At 44.8% G+C, this 25,638-nt stretch overlaps 1 protein-coding gene across 3 annotated transcripts in view; it reads right to left on the bottom strand.

Moving 5' to 3' along the window:
* Window positions 1-20,677, bottom strand: part of kiaa1522 (KIAA1522 ortholog) — a 37,691-nt gene extending 17,014 nt beyond the window's left edge. For 2 of the 3 annotated variants that reach the window (XM_041954959.1, XM_041954960.1), the window contains exons 1-2: window positions 20,600-20,677; window positions 19,489-19,882 (exon numbers count right to left, since the gene is read on the bottom strand). In XM_041954959.1, coding sequence (XP_041810893.1) covers window positions 19,489-19,720 — 232 coding nt within the window. In that variant the 5' untranslated portion in view covers window positions 19,721-19,882; window positions 20,600-20,677. Of the gene's footprint in view, window positions 1-9,878; window positions 10,423-19,488; window positions 19,883-20,599 lie in introns of those variants that run through there. The other variant, XM_041954961.1, reaches the window with a different exon arrangement.
* Window positions 20,678-25,638: the final 4,961 nt, after the last annotated feature.

Below are 25,638 nucleotides of genomic sequence, written 5' to 3'. Positions count from 1 at the left end.
AAGCTAAGCTAGCAAAATGCTGAACTTTAAAGCAGTTTTGGTTAAGTCGAGATTTAACCTGAAGCACTTTCATTTGTTTTGGAGAATTTTACAATTCTGCTTTCTTTTCTTTTTACTGTATGTGAGCTCATCCATGTCATTCTCACATTAAAAGCACTTTCTCGAACTTGTGCAAGTCAGTGGTTTCATGGATTTTATTATCAATCCTGTCATGAAAAAATCTTGTTTTCTTAGACATGAAACAAGACTAAGACTGACGGATGGATCCGTCACAGGCTGAGATCAACGAGCCCTGGGTCACCGCCATAAAACCTCCGATGAGATAAAGACGTCTATTTCACAGGAAAAATTTGTTTCACATTTAGCAGCTGTTCAAACTACCAACCTCCTTGACCTTTCCTCAATTGCTCTAACGACACAAAATCCAAATGTCACAGTCTGGTGTCTCGCATTAGCGAATCACAACATATATCTGCATTTGACTTGCTTTTCTCCAAAATGTCTGTTGCATCATTTCATGTTCTCATCCTCCTCTGGAAGTTATAGAGATTGTAAAGATTTCCAGACATGGACTTTTCTGCGAGACAGTATTCCCTTGTTCTTTTCTGTACATGGACTCTCTGTCTATTATAGTGGATTAAACTCATGTGATTCAGCCACACATTGCTGAAACACAGGGGAACGGATACAGAAGCTGTTGCAACAGAAAGTAGAAAACTGTGTCTTTAGGTTAAAGTGCTCCCTCTGTCACAGAGGACACGTTGATGCTTTTCATCAATATCAGTGTGCTGATGGGCAGCGAGGAGCGGTTTGCATGAAAAACACATCTGCTGACGTCCTAAGTGCTGAGCGGTGAGGTACGAGCGAGGACGTCGACTTTAAATTCATTAGAGTGCGTGTCATCTGAATCACACCGAACACATTAGGCTCGAACAGATGCGGGCTGTTTGCACCACACATGCAACACACACGTAAGCACACAGGCGCTGGAAGTAGAAGTTTGTTCATCAGCAGCATAAACGCTACGATGTGTGATGTGAGTGAGAGATATGCAGAGAATGAGGGGTGCGTGTGTGTGTGTGTGTGTGCGTGTGTTAACTCGTGCATGTGCTTCCCGCCCACAGAAAACGTCTCATTCTGCCAATTGTGAGCCTTCTTCAAAGTCCCAGGAACACACTCCTCCTCATCACTCTTCCTCAGTGAAATCCCATTATGCACGGCCAATGAACTAAGCTTCCCTTTCGTAAACAAGTCGAAACCACTCTGACCGAATCGGTCTGGAAACACTTGTAAATCTGCGTGAAAAGACGACAGCGTGTTTGAGGAAGCCTGCCGCCAAGTGCTGAAAAGTGGCCGAGGCCGGCGCTGGCTCGACACCATCTGCTTGGCACAGATACTCGGCTCCCAAGTGGAACCTCTTCACCAACGTGAGTCCGGGGTCCCCTGACGACAGTAGGATGACATAATCATAATTGTAGCTGGTTTGCTACACATACACACACACACACACCTACAGGTAAACATAACTACTGCAAGACTCGTATAAAGGAGACTCTGTCTGGGCTCAGTTAAGGGTCAATAAGATTTTAAGCTTGTGACGTGTTTAAGAATAGAGAAGATTCTTAGTCATCAAGGTCATGCTTATCTAAGGAGGGTCGATTTAAGGGCATCTGGACTTTCCAGTTTCCAAAACCAAGTCCAGTTGCCCTTCATCAACCCTTGGAGAGTGTGTATAACACTGGCATCAATCATGCACACACACACACATACACACGTTTAATTATCCTGAGGAGTTGTTTTGCAAACAAACATAAGATGCATTTACATTCATCGTTTCTCACCAAATTACAATGTGAGTACCCTTTAAATCGAAACGGTGTGTACCCTTTAAGTCAGAAATGCAAAGGTGTATCTTTGCAAAGTAGATGTTTGGAATATTTTAAATTCTGTATTGTTTACATCCACGTTTGCTAGCTCTTTCCTGCCTTTTGCTTGCACAGTTGTGTCACTGTTCCATAATTCTACTAGTTGTCCAAAACTTCATAGAGTACCTGTAAATTGGCAGTCCAAATTTTGTCCCTGTTTTTGACTATAAAAGCAGGGCCAAATTCGTATTCATAAATTACAGATGGGCTGAAAAGATTTCATTTTTTATAATTATGGCCTCAAATGCTGATTCTGGGGCTTTTTCATCTTCATAAAAGTAGCATTTGTGGAATAACTGAACACCTGGTTTCCTGTTTTCTGGTTAAATAGAACCAAAAATTTTGCCTTCAGTCTCAACTTTCCAACCCGAGACAGAACAGATGTAATTACTGCAGTTTAGCAAACCAGATTTATTTTCATCAGTGTCAGTAGAAAACTCCAAATGAGCACTTTGGGTTTTGTTTGATGCATAACTTAATTTGTGTGACATTAAATGGTTTGATATTGCTTTCTCTCCATCAGCAGGGCAGGACCTGCTTCGTAAAGACTGTCACAAGTTTCAAATTACAGATTGGACAATGATGTTGGAAAATGAAGCCTAACATGAAGCCTAAAAGACGATTTTGTTCCTGTCTCTAAATGATAAACATTAAATCCAGACCATGACCAGAGTTGAAATATGACCTTTGAATGGCAAGGTCACAATCAGGTCTGTGTGTTTGTGTGTGTGTGTGTGTGCTGTTTAATGTTATGGTCTGATGCTTTAATTCAATTTAGATGGTGATGCAGGAAGCCATTGGACTGAGCCCCATTATAAAGCCAGCCAAACACTGAGTCCTTTTATACTGGAGACACTGAGATCACTCTAACTCGCTGAAGCTTCATGGGATTTAAGCAGCAACATGACTTACACATGGTCATAACCAGCGTTATGTCACATGAAATAAATGTTACTCAGACACAAAGTTCAATGACACAACTTTAACAAAGATAAGGTTAAAAATGTGGTTAGTGCTTCCCCGACACCTCATCTACGTACATATAATATTAACGTTTTCTTAAACTTGAAACTGTTCTAATTGATATTTGTGACCACTTGGGGGCAGTGTGCCGAGCTGTAAACTCATAACAAAAGAGTTAGTTAGCACCAGCGACCCATTTCACATTCCACACACAAGTCATTTGATCCATTGTTCATATAAAATTGTTGACCAGTGCAGCTTTAATTAAGCGCAACATTGAAATGAAAAATGGATTGAATAGGAGGTGGAATGGATTACTGCCTTCAGGTAGTAATGGTGCTTTTTAAATGAGTAATAAGCCCAGTGCTGCTCCTAACCCCGTGGCTGCAATAACAGGATTTCTTTCCCAGCAGCAGCTTAAGTTAAATTTGGGTCAAGTCATCACATAGCTAACTTATGAATACACCCCACATGCGCTTTCTTTTGCATGTTTGAGACTCGCTAATGGGCTGTGGATCATTTAGTCTGAATTATCCTTACTTTAGAGTGCTCTGGAGATGCCGTCCAATGCTTAAGAAATTCCCATGCTACATTTAGGACCAGATTATGGAGACTAACCACAATTGCATGCTGCCAAAAAGGTCCTTTCACTTTGAGTAAGACAATAAAAGTTACTACCGCTAAAGGGCATGAGAGGACGGGATAGAGGGAGACGGTAACTCCCTTCATCTCCACTGAACTCGGCCGACTCTTCGGTGCAACAGGCCAGAAATGATGTTACAGGTGAAAAATTGATGAAGATAATTAAAACAGGCAGAACCAAGGCAGGCTGTGCTGCCATTAAGGTCTTGAGAGCCTAATGTCAAAGGAAGGAGGAGAGGAGTGATGGATGACAGGGCTTTTCACTGACTTTAAACAGGCCTTGGTTCAGACAAATTACACAGTTGTAGACGGAGAAGACAGGGAAACGGAAGAAAGTGAGAAGACAGAGTTGGTTAAAGAAGATCTTCCTTGGTCTTCCTATTGTTTTGTCTCTTGCAGCAGGAAATGCAGCTTCAAACTAAGACTAAATGTCGTATGTGTATACCGTTAAGATGTACTGTACCTTTGTACTTGTGTGTGCAGGTGTTGCTTGGATGAAAAGCAGAGGAGAGCAGTGAGATGCACAGAGAGGAACAGTAACAGAACAGAGAGGATGAGGGCTGGAAGAGGAGATGGGGCGAGGCTCAGGAGGGGTAGATAGCACAGACGAAAAGTCATCTTGTCTTTATCCAACTGTGTGTTGCCTAAGCTCTCTGTGGGGAGTCAGTGGCACACAGTAAATGGGATCTTCAAAGGAGGACCAAGAAGAGAGCGTCTTAGCCCTGCTTACAGAAATCAAAAGGCTTAGGCGAGCCTTACCCAGCAGGATAATGGAATATGGAATATCACACCCCGCACAAGACAGTCATAATGAAAATGGCAGGGAAATCTGCTGGCAGCCTTGTTCTGGAATTATACACAGCCCCATACAACGTGTTCCTCTCTTTTTCTCTACCCATTGTGTCCTCTGGTCTGAAGTCACCTTCTTTCAGTTCTGCCTCCCTAATTCTGTCACCAGTTTTCACTTTACTTCACCTCTCATCCTCCTTAAAGTCACAGTTTTTCCATTTTTCACAGTCAAAGGTGAGCAGTCAGATCTTAAATCTTACTGTGTGTACATGCAAATATCTCCCCTCTGGAATGCTGGAAGATAAACAACCAGCTAACAATCCAAGGTCAACAAGATAACAGCATAAAAGAGAGGAAGCAGAGGGGAGTGTGGAGGAATGGCATGGGAGGTAGAAGGCAGATAAGGTGTGTGATTTCAATAATATGTCCTAATATTTCAGCTTCAAGTTTACAGTGACACCATATGGATCATGACATCTGATCTCAGTGCAGAGACAAAGTGAGTCAGTTTGTCCTGCGATGAAAGCCAGCCGAGGTTCTCGCTGCAGAGTGGACACTTATGAGGAGGTAATATGAAACATGTGGAGACCAACCAGCTGCATCGCATGAGTTCATGAAACCTCAAAAGGACCCGAGAATGAAATGATGACAGTGCAAAGAGAGTCTGTGTGTGTGTGCGTGTGTGTTTGTCTGTGTGTGCGTTGGCTGTCTCTGCGTCACCGACCACCTGTGGACGCAGTGAAGTGAGTTCATAGTGAGCTAATCTTATCCACTGCAGCCACTGTCCTGGTGCTCACACCCCCAGATGAATAGGCACCTTTGTGAATTTGGAGCTCAGCTGGAAGCATCTCAGCTCGCCTTTTAACAGTTTCTGCGCAGACAAACACATGCAGTCATTTTTAACTAATATGTAAGTTGATGGTATGACTGAGAAAAGTGCACTAAAATTTAAGCTGAAAAGTTTTAAAGCATCTAGTTTCATCTCTATAGTCACAAGAAAGAACAATTTCCCTGTTTCTGTTTTCTATAAATTGATATCTTTGGGTTTTGGACTGTTGGTTGGACAAAACAAGCGACTTAAAGACATTCTGTTGCAGACATTTTCACTATTTTCTGATATTTTACAGCCCAAACAATTAATTAAGAAAAGAATCGTCAGACTAATCGATAAAGACTTTTAGTCAACTTAAAGGATAACTTTCGTTTTTTACAACCTGGACTTTATTTGTAGCATTAATTACGACCATTTAGACACCCAGACAACTTTGGTGGCATTTGGAGTCGTTTTGAAGAAATTAGCCCCAGAGGAGCGGCGCGTATATCCGTATAATGCGAGTAATCGGGGCACCCGTGCGTAGCCTCTATAAACGCATAATCTGCGGCGAAACTCGTTCATATTCCAATATTTTGTTAAGATATGCTGGTGCTATTCCCCTCTGAGCCCGTGGTGGCATGTTATCGACATCCAGTGTCTCTAGACAACTACTTCTGACGTGGATGACGTCATTTTCGAGCGCTGCGCGCTGCGAGCAACCAACCACAACAGGGCTGACTCTGCGGCGGTCGGCTAGTTTAGCTGTAGTTCGCGACTGTTATTTTTCACAAAATGGATGAATATTTTTCCGACTCTGAGGTGGTGGATGATGACTTTGTTTACGATGGACGTCCTTACCATTTTGAGCTACAGTACACGGACGAGGAGCTTGTTGAAAGGAGGACGAGGAGGCAGAGAGAGGAACAGCTCGCCAAACAACAACAAACGGCTGCGCGTCCACGAGTAGACGGTAACTGGTGGTGTTCTTGTGGACAATGTTCATCGATGACAACAGAGGAGGAATGCCTCTGTTGCTCAGAGTGGGACTTGCGGCCAGGAGATACGTGTCTAGATGTGTCAATAAATGTCTGTGTCACAACACTGGAGGATTTCCGCGCAAATAAACAATCTATACATGTGTGTACTACTACTACTACTTACTCAATCGAAAGTTGCCCATTTGGTCCTGCAGGCTTTGGCTGGGTCTTCCAGTTCACTTTAGGGACACAAAAAAACGTCTCCACCACAGCCCGGTTTATCATTGCGTGGAAATCCTCCAGTGTTGTGATACAGACATTTATTGACACATCCTCCTCTGTTGTCATCGATGAACATTGTCCACAAGAACACCACCAGTTACCGTCGTTTGTTGTTGTTTGGCCAGCTGTTCCTCTCTCTGCCTCCGCGTCCTCCTTTCAACGAGCTCCTCGTCCGTGTACTCTAGCTCAAAACGGTAAGGACGTCCATCGTGAACAAAGTCATCGTCCACCACCTCAGAGTCGGAAAAATATTCATCCATTTTGTGAAAAATAACAGTCGCGAACTACAGCTAAACTAGCCGACCGCCGCAGAGTCAGCCGTGTTGTGGCTGGCTGCTCGCAGCGCGCGGCGCTCGAAAATGACGTCATCTACGTCAGAAGTAGTTGTCTAGAGACACTGGATGTTGATCACATGCTACCACGGGCTCAGAGGGGAATAGCACCAGCATATCTTAACAAAATATTGGAATATGAACGAGTTTCGCTGCAGATTATGCGTTTATAGAGGCTACGCACGGGTGCCCCGATAACTCGCATTATACGGATATACGCGCCGCTCCTCTGGGGCTAATTTCTTCAAAACGACTCCAAATGCCACCAAAGTTGTCGGGGTGAGTAAATGGTCGTAATTAATGCTACAAATAAAGTCCAGGTTGTAAAAAACGAAAGTTATCCTTTAAAGTGACTCTTGTTCAGCACTTCTCTGGGTGTCTCTTCATGATGGAGCCACACTGCTTGACTGTACACTGTGTGAGGTTTAACAACCAAACTTTTCAGAACACCTGTCAACATAATAATTATTTCATTAATTTTTTAAAATCCCAGATTTGGACACATCAGCATCCTCCCGTAAAATTAACTTGTCAGCGACTGAGCACAAGCAAAGGGGAATGCGATGTCAAGAAAAAAAAAATACCCTCATGGATGACCTTCACCAAAAATACCAAATGAGCGAGGCACAGAGGCACTCCATGTGTGACACCCAGTCGTTTTCCAGCCTGTTAAGTGTTGTATTCCTCGTCATAAACAACCTCTCAGGTGTTGTGAAGGACACTGGCGGGGTTTCTGCTTTGGAACATGGCCAAAAACTTCCGACATGACACAGATTTCAGGAGCACAGAGCCAGTATCTCGTCGTCTCCTGCATGTTTCAGTAGCGTGCTACACCTAGAAGCTGTGTTACTGCAGCACAGAGACACAAAGCACTGTGCGGTTGCTGCCTGTTCTGTGGCTGTTAGCTATGGCTTACTGGTATATGAATAACATCTTCAACAACTTTGAGGAGTTTTGCATCAATACAGCTGCACATAAACACGTGTGTAATTATAATTCTATGTAATACAATGCACTCTTTCCTTCTTTCCCTTTCTCACTCTGGCTTAATTTGGGACTGTTGTGTGTCAGAAAGCAGCTACAGTCACCTCAAAAAAACAGAATTCAGCCTCATTTCAAGAAGCTCTGGGAAGTTGTGTGTTTGCGTGTTGGACGGGTGCCCATGCGTAAGGAAATTGGCTGGAATGTAGGAATGCATTCACACCCCAAGTGTCTGAATAAACTCCCCATGAATGAGGCGGTGAATACAGGAGAACAGAAGACGACGATCACACACACCCACGCAGACGTCGACCACCCTGAGAGCAAATGAAATCAAGATGTGTTTGTGTACACGCACGTTCATTATCTACAGCGAGCATAGTCCATGTTTTTTGCAAGGGACCACTTTCGGCCATGTTGGTGAAACAAAAGATGCACTCAAAGCTGAATTGAGCTGTCGAGGCAATCGTAAGTGACCATTTTTTGCAAAACACAAGCTGCGATGTGAAACATTTGTATTTCTCTCATCTGGAAGTCCGACTGAAGTAGAAAACATCCCCACAAGCAAAATGGAAGCCTGTCAAGAATTGATTCGTCTCTGTCTGATTGTTATTGCTGTTTGGTTCCAGCTAATGTTAGTCATATTTCATGCGGTCTAACAACACAAGCAGACAAATGGACATGGTAATATTCTGATGCACCATCTCCAACTAATGGCCGTAAAGCACGACAACCTCCTAACAAAGAGGCGACACAGATCTATGGCAGTCTTGTTGTGGTGGACAAATCATTCCATCAGCATCTGTTCAGCCTTTACACCACTGTTTATTACAATTTTCTTCATAAATATCAGCTTGAAGCAAACATGCTGTAACAGTGGACATATTTTATCAAACTTTGCCACACTGACTTGGTACACTATTATCTAGCTAGTATTTGGACTAGCTTTAGACTATCATTACTACCTTAATGCCTCTAGACATTTAGTGGATATCACTCCAATATTCACCCAGCTTTTAGCTTTGTTTTGGTCTGCACCAACCTGTGAAAAATCTGGCTCTTTATTTGCTAAATGCTCCACTATGTTCACTATTTAGTTGTTCCATTTGTCTGCTGTGACTGGAAACAAGGCTGATTTTCTGCAGGGTGAACCAAAACAGAAAACATGTGGGGCCACAAAACCAAAACAATGAGCTGAAAGAGGCTAAATAGCTCAGTCCAATGATAATTCTCTGTGGGTTCATCACATTGAGTGACCCTTTTCAAATTACACATAGTAAATGGTTCATATAAAAATATGTGTTATAGTGGCTTTAAGGCTGGAGTTGGTAAAAGCCCAAAGTCCACTATTTTGCCAATAATAATCTATGAGGCCAAAGACAGATAGGAAGGAATCATTGAAGAAACACAGAGTATAGTCCTGGGTGAGGAGAGAAAACATGGAACAGAAAGCAACACCTGAGAAACAGAAAATGTCAACAATCTCAGCAGCAGCACTATCTGACGATCTGTCTGTGTCAGTGTGAGCTGGTGTTAAACCTGTTTGTCTGGTGGTTTTTGTTGCTCCGGGGACACTTAACAGAGACAATGGACAGACTGAGCTCTGTTTTCCATTGCAGGTATAGAGGTCTGGCGATAATAACTCACACAGTCATTGAATAATACCCAGTCGTAGCCACAGGAACACATATACACACACACATACACTGTGGTGCTGAGGCAAAAGGAGGTTTGGAGGAAAACAGTGGCAAAAAAAGGCCAATTAAGTCTGTCTTAACTCAAATGTCTCTGTTGCCCTGCTCACCTGTCAGCAGGAAACAAATCACCGGAACTAAAAACAGAAAATACACACTCTCTCCCACACACAACCCTCTTCTGCACACTTGTGCAATAAGCAGGAAACCTTGAAGCTGACTAAGGTAAAGTCAGCATGGGAATATTGTCACTCTGCATCTAAAAAGCTTACTGTGGGAACTAATTCCTGCACACATGACCACATGCAGCCAGCTGTGTCAGTTTGTTATCTTCTCAAACAGCTCACGTTCAAGTCCGATTTTACAAATAGGAATAAAATCCTACTTTTTTAACAAACTTCTGAGAACAGGATTGTCCACAAACGTTTATGACGACTGATGTATTTGCATCCACTCCAGATCTCCTGCGTTCCGCTTACCTGTCTTCAGTTTGTCTGGACGTCCAAACAGCCAGGAGGCTTTAGGTGTTTGCCGGCTGGGGCTCGGGGATGGGTGTGCAGAGTTTTTCTCTGTCTGGACTTTCTTCTTCTTCTGGATGCTGTTTCCCATTTTGGGGCAGTCCTGAAGCCCCTAAAGGGGGTCGGTCATCTCGTCGTCCTGTAACGTTACATCTGTTTTCCTTCTCTTGAGATCTTCCCACAGTCCCTCGCTCTCCAGCATGAAAACACACCCTGAGTCAAAGTCAATACCGCGCTCCTGAGTCCCTGTGGCCAGACAGTTCCTGCTGATTCAGTCCTGCTGACACACTCACACACACACACAGTACGATACAGTGTATGCTAAAGACCCACTGACACCATTCCTACTAAACTAATACACCCTAGCTCTGAAGCTATCACACACACACACATAGATTCAACAAGCAAAAATACAATACAAACACACAAATCAGTCCTATTCTCCAAGACACTGACAAGTCCTGCACATCCAGCTGCTGAAGCAACGGCAGCATCCAACACTGACAAGCTCACTACCAAGTGGGTGTGTGTGTGTGTGACTGTGTGTGTGCATAGTGCCCCTCCCACTTTCTGCCTCTGAGATAGCTGAGCTCCCGAGCCGAGCACTCAGGCAGCTGAGCGTTTTCAGTGTCGGAGAAGGCTGAAAACACAAACACACAGATACACACACATTTATCTCCATCATATGTGCATTATGGAATGATTCACTTGCCTTTCTCTCGTGGTTAATGGCGCTCTTTCGTCGTGTACCTCCCATAACTTCCTCTTTTAGTAAGCAGTGATCAGTTTTCTTTATTTCAAACCATTATAAGCCCAGCTGACAGATCCTGTCAACACAATGTGGTGAAGGATGAAACACAGATTCCTCTACAACAGCCTCTCTCTCTCTCGCTCTCTCTCTCTCACACACACACACACACATACACAGAGGAACAGAGCAGTATATCAGCGGTGTTTATGTGTATAGGAATGAGTGACAAAAAGAGGGAATAAATACTGAGATAAAGGTATGAGAGGTAACTAAAAACAGCATAGAGATGCTCAATAATTCACGTGATCTTCACAGGTGCAGCTCTCCTGTCTGGCGCCTTTTGAAATTCACGCACACACACACGAACACACAAACGCACACATGCCCTCTGCGACACAGATACAAACTAGAAAGACCAGGATAGATGCCAGTCAAGCAGTCAGACAGATCAAAGCTTGGTTTCTGATGGGAACGTTCCAGCTCTGCTTGGAGGAGATACAGATGCTGAGCCAGATGTGTGAGTGGCAGAAATGGGGATGATGGGGAATTCCAGAGAAGAAGCTTCGCTTATATTCAACAGAACACTCACGCAGTAATGTCAGACAAAATCCAGGAAACATGAGGAAGCAAATATAGACCATGAAGAGGGCGACAATGAGCGCCCCCCCCCCCCCCCAGCCTTTACTGTAACTCATCTTCCTCATTCCTTGTGTTCTGTTTCCCTCCGCCTCCTCCCACTTCCCTCTATCCATTGAAAATGAGCATGATCTAACGGTGTAGAGCAGTCCCTGAATATCACGGCGGCTTGGTGAGATATGTCCCGCGATGATGATGTCATGGCCTTTGCCGTCGCTAAATGCGGGTGACACCACTCCCAGAGCTTGCGGATCAATAGCAGTCGCTCATAACAAGATATGAAGAAGAAGAGAAATGGCTTGAGCGCCGTCAGCTGAAACTGAGATTCTTTGTAGGAACAAAATGGAGGAGGACGAGGAGGAGGAAGAAGGCAGTGTGATGATGAGGAGCAAGAAAATGAAACCACACGCTCCTCATCATGGTCACACTGCCCACTTTCTTCCCATCCCTCCATCCCCCATCCCCTCTCATGTGTAGAGAACTGCTGGAAGATAAAGAGCCTCCAATAAAAAGCAGATTTACTGACTGCAGGAGTCACAAGGAGGAATTTACAATCCCTTGTTTTTCTGGAAGGGGGATCGATTTGGTGTCTGAAGAGCACCAGGAGTCGCTCGAGTCTCCAGACGTGAATATGAAAGCATGCAGTGCTTGCGCATGAACATATCTGCGTGAGGGAAAGAGACATGTGAGATGAGAGAGTATGATATCACTCAAGCTTCCCATTGCAGGGTGTAAAACGATCTGCAGTAAAACGCTCACGCAGAGATGCTGCCTCTTAATGCGGCCCCACCAGAACCACACCCAGTACATTTGTGCTGGTGGACCTCTCCGAGCCCGCTATCTCATCTGTCATAGAGATGAGAGTGCACTTAGTGTTGGATGCTCTGTACCCTGACTTCACCTACGAGCTGCGATACATGGTGGCAAACATGCCCTAGATACATTTAAATAGAGTGAGATCAAAGTATGTGTCATTGTCAAGAGAGATTTTAGGGTTTGACAGCTGCACAGCACTCAAAGGAGAGAGTAGCGAGTCAGTGTGTGTGTGTGTGTACGTGTGTGTGAGTGTGTGTGTGTGTGTGAGTGTGTGCGTGCATACGCATGTGTACATTAAAGGACATTTGTGCAGAGGAATGCCGTCGTCAGTGAATAGTTGTCAGGGAAAATGGTTGTCAGGGTGACCATCACCAGGGCCTCAAGACAGGATCAAGGAATCCACCTTTGTAAATATTCCTGTGTGCACTTATATTGTTGAGTGTGAACCCAAGACTAGGGAGGCCTGAGACCAGTGGCCTGAATTAGGACAGCGAAGAAGTTTTGAAAGAAAATACCAGCAGTATTACAGATTGACCTATATGGCATCACTTGCGTCTGTCTGCATCAATTGGTGCAATTTCAATTTCCACAGCCAGCGAATCTGCTAACATCAGCCCAGCACTCCCACCTTGTGGCAAGGCATTGCTATCACAATAAAAACCCTGAGGGCATCCGGCAACAGTAATCAATATCATCCAGACCTGCGAGTTTCAGACATGGCCCTGCAGCTGCCACCTACTGGCACGCAAAGCAGATGCAGATGTAATGGCGGCACTGTGCGCCATCTACAGGCAAGGAAAGTAACGAGCGGTAGGACTGCAGCTTTTTCTGTACCGGAGCTGCTGTTTTTTGTGAGTGTGAGCGTGTGTGTGTTTGAGGTATCAGCTTGCAAATACACTTTGCAGTGAGTTCTTTCTGTGAGTTCTGTGAACTGCAGCGTATTTTCTGCTGAATATTAGGAAAAGGGGAGAGTTCACACTGCTCTAAAAGTCACTGTGCAATGTCCTCTGTGCTCCTGGTAAGTCAAAAGATTGAGGGGATGCTATTCTACGAAACTACGAAATAATAATAATAAAAAAATCATGTTGACCAAGATCTCTTGAATGAGGTAACAATAGAAGTTTTCTCCTGACGACGTGTTTGTCGCGTGGTCGCGTGGCCTCGGAAACCCCCGCCAGCATCAGATTCGGGGGAGCTGTGTCCAGATATTTCTGTAACTTTCTGAAACCAACAATCCATGCAGGGAAAGGCCAGCTGTGTGGAGGAAGGAGAGTAAGCAGGGTTTGAACTCCTCCCTCGAGCTCTATTTTTTGATTTGCTACCAAACTATTTCTGTCACTTTTTTCGTGTTTACCACCAAGTGCAACACTATGAACGTCCTCCAGGAGAGACTGTCTGAAAACAATTATCTTGCCCCTCTCTGTGACAAATCTGGCTTCTCACCCCTTCTTTGGTGGCGGGTATTAATGCTTTGCCTTCTGACAAAGCAGCACTTTTTCGAGCACTGCCCATCTTATCTGATGGGCATGTGGCTGAAAAGTGAGAAAAATAGAAGCTACAGAAAAAATAACACATTTACAAAACATGAAATGCCATTATTATTTCATGTCCACTGGTCATTGCTGCAATAGAGTGATGTTCCAATTCTATTAATCATTTTATTTCAGATATCAGGTGAAACAGATGTTAAATATGAAGCGGACTTGTACATCTGCAGGTCTAAATTCCTGCTGCTGCCACTTCCCTTCTTGATCTTGTGGAGAACTTGCAGCCTGCTAAATATAAATATGAGTTTGAGCCTGTGAGGCTGCAAGAGGCCAGTCAGATGATATGTCATAGTGCAGCACTGCAGCTGAAATCATAAACAATCAGAACATATATGGTGCCAAAGTCACTTAACTCGAGACCGAGTGGATTCCTCAGCTGCTTTGTCATCGTCTGATCTATTCTCCTCCTCGCAGAGTAAAAAGTCAGACGGAGAGGACGCGCAGCTGGCTCAGGTAAACAGTGTTCAACAGGTGTATCTATTACAGCACGTTATGTAAGAGCAGCCACACACACACACACACACACACGCACACACAGCCTTGAGGGTAAAATCAGTTGTATATCCATCTGTATACGGACTCCCACTCCCTCATCCCCACGCTGATGCCTTCCAGCTGCTTCCCCGCCACATCAAACACACTCCATGTCCTATAAAACAACCCCTTAGCTCTTATTTCATAAACATACCTCTGGAGGAAAGTACTGGATGTTGAGCACAAGTAATTTTAGTAACTCCTTCCTAGTAAGTATGTATAAATACACACACACACACACACATACACACACACACATATATACACTGTATATGTGTGTAAAATAATGTCTGTATTAGAGTGATTTTTCAGTCAAATCTACAATGTATTTGTGTGTGTGTATGTGTGTGATAAGGCCGTATCATTATGAGTGTGAATTTAAATCTGGTTAACACAGACGTATGAACAGCGGGGGAGCTGTGACCTCAATTCTTCTGATGCTTTCCCATTCCTTCTCTTTCATCTCCGACCGCTCTTCATTCTCCCACTCTGCTGCGACACGTCCCTGCACGCTGCTCGGCTGTACGTCCTCCCATTAAACGTGACCTGCAAGACGATTTGCGTTTCCCTCCGACATCACAGTCGGACCCTATTGTTGCCTCACAGTGTTGCTGCCACAGCACCGTGCTCCTCTCAGTGGCGTTGCCTTGGAGACGTTTACCTCACCTGCGTGGCTTTAGGGTTTGTGGTGATGGATGAGGGTTGGAGGTGTCTGCTTACCCAGGTAAAATTACCTTGGGTATCTAAGTGTGTGTGTGTGTGTGTGCTTGTACTTGCTACACAGTGAAGACAGGAATTAGCTTTTAGCCTAAAGAGTGGGGACATTTTCGGAAAGTGAGGCCAGTCCAGTAGGGTAAGGGGCGCGGGAATGCATTATGTTAATCACAAGGATAGAAGTACAAAGTGGTGTGTGTGTTTGTCTGTTGGCGGTGAGTGATGTTCACAGGGAACACTGTGCGATGGCATTAAACTTTCACACTCCTCCCTCCCTGCCCCACGTCTTTCTTTGCCCTCCACTCACTGCCTTCATCCTGTCAGACTGTATTAAAGCAGCCCTGAGTTGTGGCCTGTAATAGAGCCGAGGGTGTATACAATGTTCTCTATGTAATGAGATGTTAGCTCTTCAATTACTCTGCCAGGTCTGTAATCTGCATTATAGTTTGTGAATCTACACACCCTGACTGTGTTTTGTGATGTGGCAGCCACACACACACAAACTCACACACACACACGATGCACACGCACACAGGCATACACACAAACCCATGCAGATGGAGAAACTCAACCAAAGAATGGGATCTATCACAAAGGGTTTGCATTTGTGACACAATAAAAAGTATTCTCGTACAGACGCATACACACATGACTTCACAGATGCAGAAAACAATGACTACACACACTGACGCACACGTGGAATCTCAGGGATTGTGCAAAATGACCTCACCGCTCAAACAGCCAGCAGCTGAAGATGGGCCGTACTGGACAAAGCAGGTAGTTGCGGGGGCTCTATACGCCCTTGTGTGTGTGTGTGTGTGTGTGTGTGTGTGGAGGTGATGTAATGAGTGCTGGCCCTGGGTTGGCGCCGCCCTAAGCCCAGCAATATGCTGCTGACACACAAACACAGAGATAGCCTCTGATACAGGGTAGCACTCAGTCACACACCCTCACGCAGCACTGCAGACATCCACACACGACTTTGAACACACGCTGATTACACAATAATAAGCAGTGAAGGCCAACACACCCACAGCAGCTGAAAAGACGGCATCACGCAATCTGAGAAGCAAATCAAAAACAGTAATATGCTGTAATGAATAGGTATAGAGACTGAAAAATCGGAGAGAGAGCTAGGTGTGCGTGTGTGTGTGTGCGCTAAGATGTCGCTCTAATTAAAAAAGCATTGAGAGAGTGTTCTCTAAGAGTCCTCTCAAGGCTGAATGGGGCATTGTGATTCGTTGTAATCTCTCCTCTCCATCGCATAACTCTAGGACCAATCTGGCATCCAGGCTACCACGCACACACACATGCACGCTGACAGACCTTGACACACACACACGCACACACACACACAAACCGCCCTGATACACAGCTCCCAGGAATCCAGCAGATCAAAGAGTGTTTTTTTTTTTCTTTTTCTTTTTTATACGAGAGGAATCTCTGTAAAATATAGCCGGCAGTCAGTGCTGGACTGCAGAGCTCTGGATCACAGAGGAGCCGATCTGAGCCACTCATACAGGGATGACAAAGCCAATGTAAACCAACCCACAAAGATATATTACAGTAAGAGCGACATGCCATTGCAGCAGAAACTAGAAGGTGCAGTGGCTCACAAGAGGATGGGGTGGAACGGTTCGTGTATTGACTCTGAGCCGTTCAGTACAGGACGTCTGGTTCGGTATGTAAATTCCTCAGTTGTGCCAGTTACTGCCAACATAGCCGGTTATGTCTGAGTTACTACTCACATGCATGGAGCAGAAATTCTAAATATATTGTAAACCTATGCTGGTCTCTAAACCAAACCAGCACAGTCATATAGCATTTAGGGCACTATGCTGATGTGTGTCTGCGTGACAGTTTTCTTTGTACAGACTTATACTTTGTCTCGTCAGGTTCGTAAAGTCACCCTCAGGAAAAATGAACCGCAGCAAGAGGAAAATAACAATAATTATTTACTGGTGCGAAAACAGACCTCCCTCACTTTCTGCGTAGGAGACAAAGTGCCAAAGAAAAACAATCTAAACCTGACAATTTGTTCACACACACACACACACACAGGTGAGACAGAAAGCAGCAGAACAAACCGTGCTGTCAAACGACATGACTGTTCCTCTTGTTAGAATGAACCACCTGTGTATGCTGACAGCAGGTGCACTTAATGACAAGACCCAGTCAACAGTTCATGGAGAGGGCGCCATGCAAAACGTCAAAATCTTCAGTTAGATTCTCTCCAACTTTTAGCTACTTTAGGTAAAAAAAAAATCCTGACCACTCTGATGGAGCTCAGGGTTTATTCTTAAGGGAAATTCCACCTGGAATCTGTGTGCAACAGCTGACCTGCAGAACGCTAAACATTAATTACAATCCGATGCTGCCCAAAGCTACGGCTGCTGTGCCACGTGCATCAATGCGCACATGACTCTCTGACTTATCATTTCAGCTGCTGTGCAATGCTGCAGGTGTTTCATGAAGTCAAGGGAAACAGTCCGATACTCTGACACACTGTGGACAACAAACACAACAGGACTGCAGTTCCTGGACGTCATTACTGTGAGATTCAGACATTGATCTAACACGTTTCACACCTACCTGAGACTGTAACATGTTACACATTCCATACTATGAAAAAGTAAACTAAGCAAGATGCATGGAAGTTGGTTTGTAATGTTGGATTTGCGTGCACACCTCACCACCATAACTGATCTTATAATAGCTTTATCCACGGCCTGCACTGTCTGCCTTGTTGTGTGCAGCACTATGTTCTCCCCCTTCTTCTGATACACCAGGATAAGTTCCGCTCCGTGACAAATACCAGATCTGAGGTCAGAAATATGAGGGGCAGGGCTCAAAACTTTCTGAAGTTGCAGCAGCCCACAGGACCTATATTATGGACCCAAAACTCTGGCACCGTGTGTTTTAGAGCCGGTTTAACTCAAAATACTGAGGGGAACAAATCAGCTGTCTTTCAGCTTTTGGTCGAATCTGATGTCAAACATTGGGGATGACCGACCTGTGGTGTGGCACATGCGATCATGCCCAGCTGTCACCTTCTCATTCAATCAATCAACACACAAACTATGATAATACACTTATTTATTAAAAAAAACTATTATGTTGCAATAACTACAACCTGAAAAGCTGCAAAAAACATGAGGGAATAAAGCGAATGAGCAGGAAACCACCTCTAAGTCACCTCTTAAACTCCTGGCTGTCTGGATGTCCATGATCATCTGCCATCTGTTTCTTGGACATGAGTGACAGTGGTCCACTTTTGTACTAAAATCAGAAGATCACTGAGACAAAACGCCAAAAACTCTGGTTCCCACACAGCCTTGCCATCAGCCCTTGACCACATCCTCTGCTGGGGAATTATTAGCCTTACTACTAGTTAATCTTTGGTTTCAAATGTCACTGTCTGTTGCCCATCCATCCATTCGTAGTTCTCAATAAACCTTACAAAACCGCAATGTATGGCATAAGAAGGGATCGTGGAAGTCCCTTTTAGGCGGAACAGGCACAAAAACCACCATTTCTGGAGTCGTTGGATAGTCACTACAGTAACACACACGCACAATGACAGAGGAGAAAGGGATGGCTTTAGCAGTGGAACAAAAACAGGAAATGGGGACTGTGGGTAATCTCTGTGCTGCCGACCAAGCAAACGCATCAGTAAACAGAAAGAGGGATTAGCGCCCTGTGTCAGTCTACATGTGGGTGTGGGTGTGTATCACTTTTGCCAAGTTTTAAATGCACAGGCTGATGTCCTGATTATAACAAACCCCCTCTTACCTTTCCATCTTAATCCAAAAGCCAACACATTTCCCCGAAACGTCATGACCATACAGCCTGTGATCATGACAGACAAACTAGACAGAATTATACAGTAGAGTTGCCAAACAAGGAAAGCGTGGCTTCAAAACGCTGATCCTCAGTCACACTGAACCATTACCAGGAATACACATTTCTATGTGTCTTTAATTAGAGGTAAAAAAAACGTCTGTCATAAACAATCAAGCTCATTTTCTGCAGATGATCTCTCTTAATCCATTTGACAGAGAGACAATAACTTTGGTATTTTACTAATGAACAAAATCCTGATTTGAAGTTGAATGAAATTATATCACATGGTCTGGTGAAGTTTTTAGCTAAAAACACCCGCCTGCTGTGGAAAAAGGCAAAAAATGAAGGTCATGAGAGTGAACCAAAACAGTGAAGCTGTGGACACGAGCTGAACGATGCTGAAATGCTTCGTAGAGCTGAGAGCCGCTCCCTCTTATCAGCTGATAGTTCTCTCTGGATTCGTCACTACAAGCAACAGCTTTCACATTTCGTGAAGTCATTTGATCCATTGATAATGTAAAAATATTGATCACAGATAAATAATATAATTGGGCTAGTTCAGAGCCAGCCTTGACATATGCTTTTTCTTTCCTTGTAAAAGCCTTTTATTTTCTAGGATGTCACTTTTGGAGCTAAAGCTTCTTTTATTGTCTTATGTCACTCTATATAGTAGCAACAGCTGAACACCTATTACTAAAAAAGGTCAAGTATAATATCTTGACAGACTCACCTTTTGCTGGCTCGTGGTTCTGAAGTCCCACTTTGGCAACCGTCACACCAGCACCAGTTCGGCTGAGCCCATTAGTGATGCTCTTCTTCTTCCGGCTCACCTTTAACCAGCTAAAGGCCTGTCCCAGGGAGCTTCCCGGCTTCTTCTGCCCACGCTGAGCCCTCGCCTCTCGGGCTAAGATCTCAGTGACGTCCCTGGGCACCAAGTCGCCTGTAGACCTCCTCCGGGACATCCTGGAGGTCCTGGGAGCTAAGGTACCTCCACCCGGATCAGTTTGTCTTCTGTCGGGAACAAATTACAGGATCTGAAATCTCCCTGCTCTCCAGGGTGTGATGAACCCCTCTGTCCCTCTTCGGCCTCACTCAGTGTCTCTGTTTTTCCTGCCTGTCACCACCTGGGACAACAATGAGATCAGCAGGATGAGAGAAAGTGAAGGTGACATGGAAAGACAGAAAAAAGGGTAAAAATGAAAGCCGGAGGGAGGGCAGAGTGCCATGAGAAAGCAAGAATACGATAAAAGAAAAAGAGTGGATTTATTAGAATAGGCAGATTAACTGGAATAAGTCAAATTAATATAGTATTATTACAAACTAAGAAGGTAATAATCATGAAAACACAAGGACAGAACTGGAAAATATACCAGCCTAACTGTTAACAATGCACCAAGAACATTCCCACATTGTCCTACTAAAGTTTTCCCTCCACTCCTCCACCTCCACTCTCCCCCTTTTTCTGTTCTCTCATTTTTGTGTATGTAGAGAAGCCCCAGGGAGGAGAGCTGGACCTTTGCAGCGTCTGTGCATGTGTGTGTGTGTGTGTGTATATGTGTGTGTGTGTGTGTGTGTGTGTGTGTGCGTGCGTGCATGTTTGACATGTGGTTCACATCAGCAGAAATGTGCGTATGGCTGAGTTAGAGAAGAGAAAAAGGCTCAATTCAATAAAACCAGCAGAGGAGAAAAAGTACTTCTGATGCACACTTTCTACTGCATAAAAACGCATTCAGAGAACACAGATGAGCACATGCACTTCATCTGCGTGTCGTCACATTAGCAAACAATGCAGAACATTTGCTGTAAAATAGTCAGACGGGACGTAACAGTACAGAACTTACTCAGCGAGCGTGCTGTCCTCTCCTCTGCTCCCCTTTTCTCTCAGCCTGAGAACAGCTTGGTGGACTGTGTGTGTGTGTGTGTGTGTGTGTGTGTGTGTGTGTTTAGCAGAGTGAATGAAGCTCCATGCTCTCTGTGTCCCTCCCTCTGTATGGGAGCCAGCCTCTCCTCCCACCTCTCACAGTGTTGTTAGGAGTTAGCCACACCATTCCGGCGCTAGTTGCCTCTTCTCGTGTCCCAGGCAGCTGGTATTTAGCAATGTAGCTCCAGTGTGGAGTCCCTCACTCGAGCTGCTGCTGGATCTCTTTTTGTCCTTTCTCCTAGCCTCCTTTCCGGGGATCAGGTGCAGTCATCCCAGTCTCCCAGAGGATGGGAACCCCTGGGTCATGAAGCATTGTGGCAGCTAGGAAAGAATAATGCGCACCATGAACCACTGTATCAATTGATAGATGACTCTGTACACCAGAACAGGTGACATAAAGCCTGGCATCACTCTTGTATAGCTTTCACGGAGGGTGAAAGTTGATTTTTCTGAAGAAGAAGAAGAAGAAAAGTGTATCTGATGACCCTGGGAACTCCTGAGCAGTCCAGTACTGGAAAGGTGAAGGGGTGCAAGCTGTTTTTCTACAGATAAGAGGGAGTGGCTCTTTCCTGTCACTGTGCAACCAGGTGGAAACCTGATACCCCCTGTTAAACATGACACACACACAGACACACACACACACACAATTAAACAGACAGGTAAGAGCGAGTCACAAGGGGCTCGTTACCTTCAAGTCGTGTCCAGTTGTACTCAACCTCAACATACAAGCTCTGCCACCAGGCTCTGAGGTTTCAAATTGCACTGTGGCGGGGACCAGGCAAGCTGACATCACTGTATGTGCGTGGGTGGGTGAGGGGGGGGGGGGGCACTTGTCAGAAGTGGGTGGAGTGCAAATGTGTGTGTGTGTGTGTGAGTGTGTGTCGCGGGGCAGGCTCGTCTGGTTGTAATGTGGAGAGCGCTCGCTGGGGTGAGGAAGGGGAGGCCCAGGGACAGGAGGTGGAGGAGGTGGAGCTGCCTTGAGGGAATAGACTGAGACACACCTGTGACCACGGCCTAGAATGCAATTTGTACATCAGCAGCAAGGAGCTTCATTTGACTAACGGTGAAGTCTATGCTAACAGCAGCCTATAACTGGCACAAACAACCAACATTAAAGTGTAGATGTAAACTTCAGTCACTGAAGAGGGAATACATCCATAAGTGACATGCAGGCGTAATAAAGCCGCACTGTCATCGTCACAAGCTCTGCTTCTCCTGCTGTCAGTGAGCTGTGGGTCACTGTCCTCATTTAGCGCCGCAAGATGAAGCAGCGAAATTACCTGTCTGTTGGGATTCCTGGGCTAATTCTGGCACCCGACCTAAAGATACCGCCGTCAGTATGGTACTCAAGCTGCAACTTTAATGGCCCTCGTGCTTCAAGTAGATCATACACCCTGAGTGCTGGCCAGCAGCCTTGTGCTATATCTCACAGGCAAACATAGCAGAGAAATGTACGGATCACCTCCAGCCAAGAGTGGATCCATGCATATGGAATAAATTTGTTTAATACACTAAATATTGTTTCAAATTAGGACTTTTTTCCCCAAAAATCTGACCCTGTTGCACATTTTTGAGTGAGTGATGATTCATGATTTCTCTGATTTTGTGTGCGCATGTGGTCGGGGAATCCATACTGCATGTGTGTTCTGAGTGTGTTGGGAGGAGTTGAAATGAGTCACCGTTTAGCTCACTCATGCCTAACAGATTGAAATGTTTTAACGTTTCCATGGTGATACAATAGAAAACAGCCACCCTCTGTATGTCTGCGAGGGAGCTGTACAGTCTCTGTGCAAGCGTGTGTGTGTGTGTGTGTGTGTGTGTGTGTGCAGAAAGAGGTACAAAATCATTAACCACCAGAGCTCTATGAGCCTACTGGGGAATGTATCACCAGTCCTCCCTTACTCTGTTTCCCTTTGTGTCTCTCTTTCTCTATCTACTCTAGCTCAACTGTTGCAGCTACACTTGCTATGCTTACATGCACACCCATGTCCTTTTCCAACACAGAAGACACTTGTAGAATAAAATATATGTATAAGGCAAAAGGCCTGAGCAAGTTTTGGAATCCATTTCATATGTAGCTGCAACAAACTTAATTCTATATCATTAGCGAAGGAATAGCAGCATGCAGGAATCCTGTTTATTCATGGACACATGATTATAGAGTTATATACTATAGGACCTTGTCATGTATAAATAGTAAATATTGCAGAAAATGAATTAGCATGTGGAACACTGTGTGCATAAAAAAAACACAATCACTGACCTGAAAAAGTTCAAACAGTCTGACAGAAAGTCCAAAATGTAACCGCAACAGCAAGGAGCCGATGATGCCTCACAGGTTGGGCCAGTGACAAAATCCTACATCATGGGTAATGTACATTTTATATCACAATATTGGTAGGCTGAATTCTAATTGCACATATCATCATTTTGCCTTGCTGTTAAATTATAGGTCTATAACTACAGGAGCAAAAATAAACTTTTGTGTTATAATGTAATGTTTGCAATAAGAGCTAACTGGCTCCCTTGTTGTAATTGCTGGACACTCATACACAAGTAATTCCTCTCAATCATGACATTTGATCCACTAGAAGTTTGTTTATCTGCAGCATCGACCAGATGCCAGACTGTGAGCAGCACGCATCCGAGAGGAGACTACGAAAATGGAGGACGCCGTGCCATAAAAAACACAACTATAGTGAGGCGAAACGCCAAGTTTAATTCCAAAAATGAGTGTGAATCTGGCGAGCACTAAAGGAGAAGATGGGGATGTGGGGGTGTTGGCCTGTTTCCTGTAGGACAAGTGCTGGTGGTTAGCTTAGTCAGCTTGCTAACATGGTTTTCCCTTACAACAAATGGGGAAGAGAGGCCAAGTTTGAATGTTGTGTTAACAAACAGTAACCGGAACTTCCTGCATAGTTTACCTTTAATGTAATATTACGACATCTACACCGACATAATGAAGTGTGAGACTACAGCTGATATAACAAGATCTGAACATCAAACAGTGGAGCAGTCAGGGATAAGCACCTTGCTTGAGACTCTCCACACACACACAGTACAGTAGTCACACACAGTACCAACAGCAGCACCAACTTTCTGTCAGTGACCTGTGTGTGTGTGTGTGTGTGTGTGTGTGTTAGATGCGACTGAAAGAAGGCTGCAGGCAGGAAATCCATACTGCCGGTCGGGTTAAGCCCAGCTCTCTCGGACCAGCATTATCATTCCCGACCTGCTTTTGTCCCGCAACAGACGCATTCTTTCTGCCCCGACTGCTTCTCTCTGTCCAGTTCTCGAACAAAAAACCCCCCACCAAAACAGGTCTCAGCTGCACTGATCCATCGTTTTGTCACCTCTATTACATGCATGCACATGTTTGACCCCTAGAAATGCATTTCTAAGAATCACTGAGTAATGAAAAGCCCAGAAAAAGAACAAAACTCTCCAAAATTACACTCCACAGCACAGCCCACTATATATAACATTAACCGAGGGAGAGGATGGGAGGGGTGGAGCGGGAGGTGAGAGAGGAAGAGAAACGAGGACAGAGAGAGAATCATGGCGTGTAATAATAGTTTCAGAGCGAAGGGGGAGAGGTTCCAGGTTGATACTCAGCTGTGAAGCACACAGAGGGGATTCCTCTGTGCAACAGAGACAGCTTTGTCTCGCCGGCCTACGACTAGAATAGATGTTACAGTCTCTGTTGGCAGTGAGTTCTGCTTGAAAAGGGGCTATGGGAAGAGGAATGAACATAAGTATAAACCGAAGTAGTGCAAGAAAAAAAAAGACAAAGGAGGAGCTAAAAACAATCCCCTGAGCCCAGCGCACTGCAGTTTCCCCCGTCCAGGCATGTCGCAGCCCTCGGTGGTCAGGACAGTCTCTCACTGTCCCTAACACATTCCTACGATCCTGCTTTTAATGGAGGCCCAAAAAGACGAGGTTATGAGGTTGCAGGAGCGGGAGGGAGGCGTCCAGTTCATTGCCTTCATGAGAAAAGGGAGAAAGTGGAGGAAATGTTGTTGAGTCATGTCTCTGGCGAGAGGGATAAGTGAGATGAGGCAGACAGGAAAGAGAAAACATGGGTTGAACCCGCTGAAAATGGAGCTGTAAGAGTTGGAAGTTGTCGGCTTTATGGCGCCTCCGGGGAGCAATTTCGTCCAAGAGCCAGACGACGGACAGTAAGACTAAAGGAAGGTCATTTTCTCGCTAGCTGTTAGTTCAACCCTAAAACAATATTGTTGAAACGGTGCGGTTTGTGACTCTTAAAGCTGCTGCACTGTCATTCCAAAGCACAGGACTGTTATTCACTTCCTGGAAATAAATGACACAACATACCTATAATCCATGAATAACTAAGGATGCAGCGCCACAGTGTAAACTGTGTTCACTGCTGTGTTCACTTCTTCTGCTGCGTCTAAACACACATTTTTATCTGCTGCAGAGCTTTGAACTTAAAAGCTGTGATGTAATGGAGAGAGTGGATAAACTGAGTATCAGTGCTGACCATAGATCAGTGTTTCTATCTCTCTGATACTATCTAGAGAACAGGGGGAGGTTGGATGTGTCTCACCCTGTCATAGGTCAGCTTCGTGACCCTTAAGCCATCCATCAAGTTTTATGAGCCAATCGGTGTTTGTGTCCGCCTGGACGAGTTGAGGCCTGTTGATGGTTCTTGCTTTGAGTTGACATGACCCTTTCTGGATACACATACACAGACAAACTAAGAAAAAACACAATAAATGCTCCAAATGGTCCGTGATCGGCTACACCGGATCTCGTGTTTTTACTAAAAGTTGAAATAATAAAGCGTAGTCAGAGCAAACATACAAAGCGCTCTGTGTCTGATGTTCAGAGCGAAACGTCTGCCCAGTGGACAGCAAAGTCTTTCTCAGGATCCAGGAGCGTTCAGAGCCAGAGCACACTGGCTGCGTACAGAGCCATCTGGCCGGTGCTTCATAC

This window comes from Chelmon rostratus, chromosome 16 (genome assembly GCF_017976325.1).
Source record: "Chelmon rostratus isolate fCheRos1 chromosome 16, fCheRos1.pri, whole genome shotgun sequence".
Classification (NCBI taxonomy): Eukaryota; Metazoa; Chordata; class Actinopteri; order Chaetodontiformes; family Chaetodontidae; genus Chelmon; species Chelmon rostratus.
Note: the sequence above shows the minus strand (reverse complement) of the source record. Positions and strands in the feature narration are given on the sequence as shown.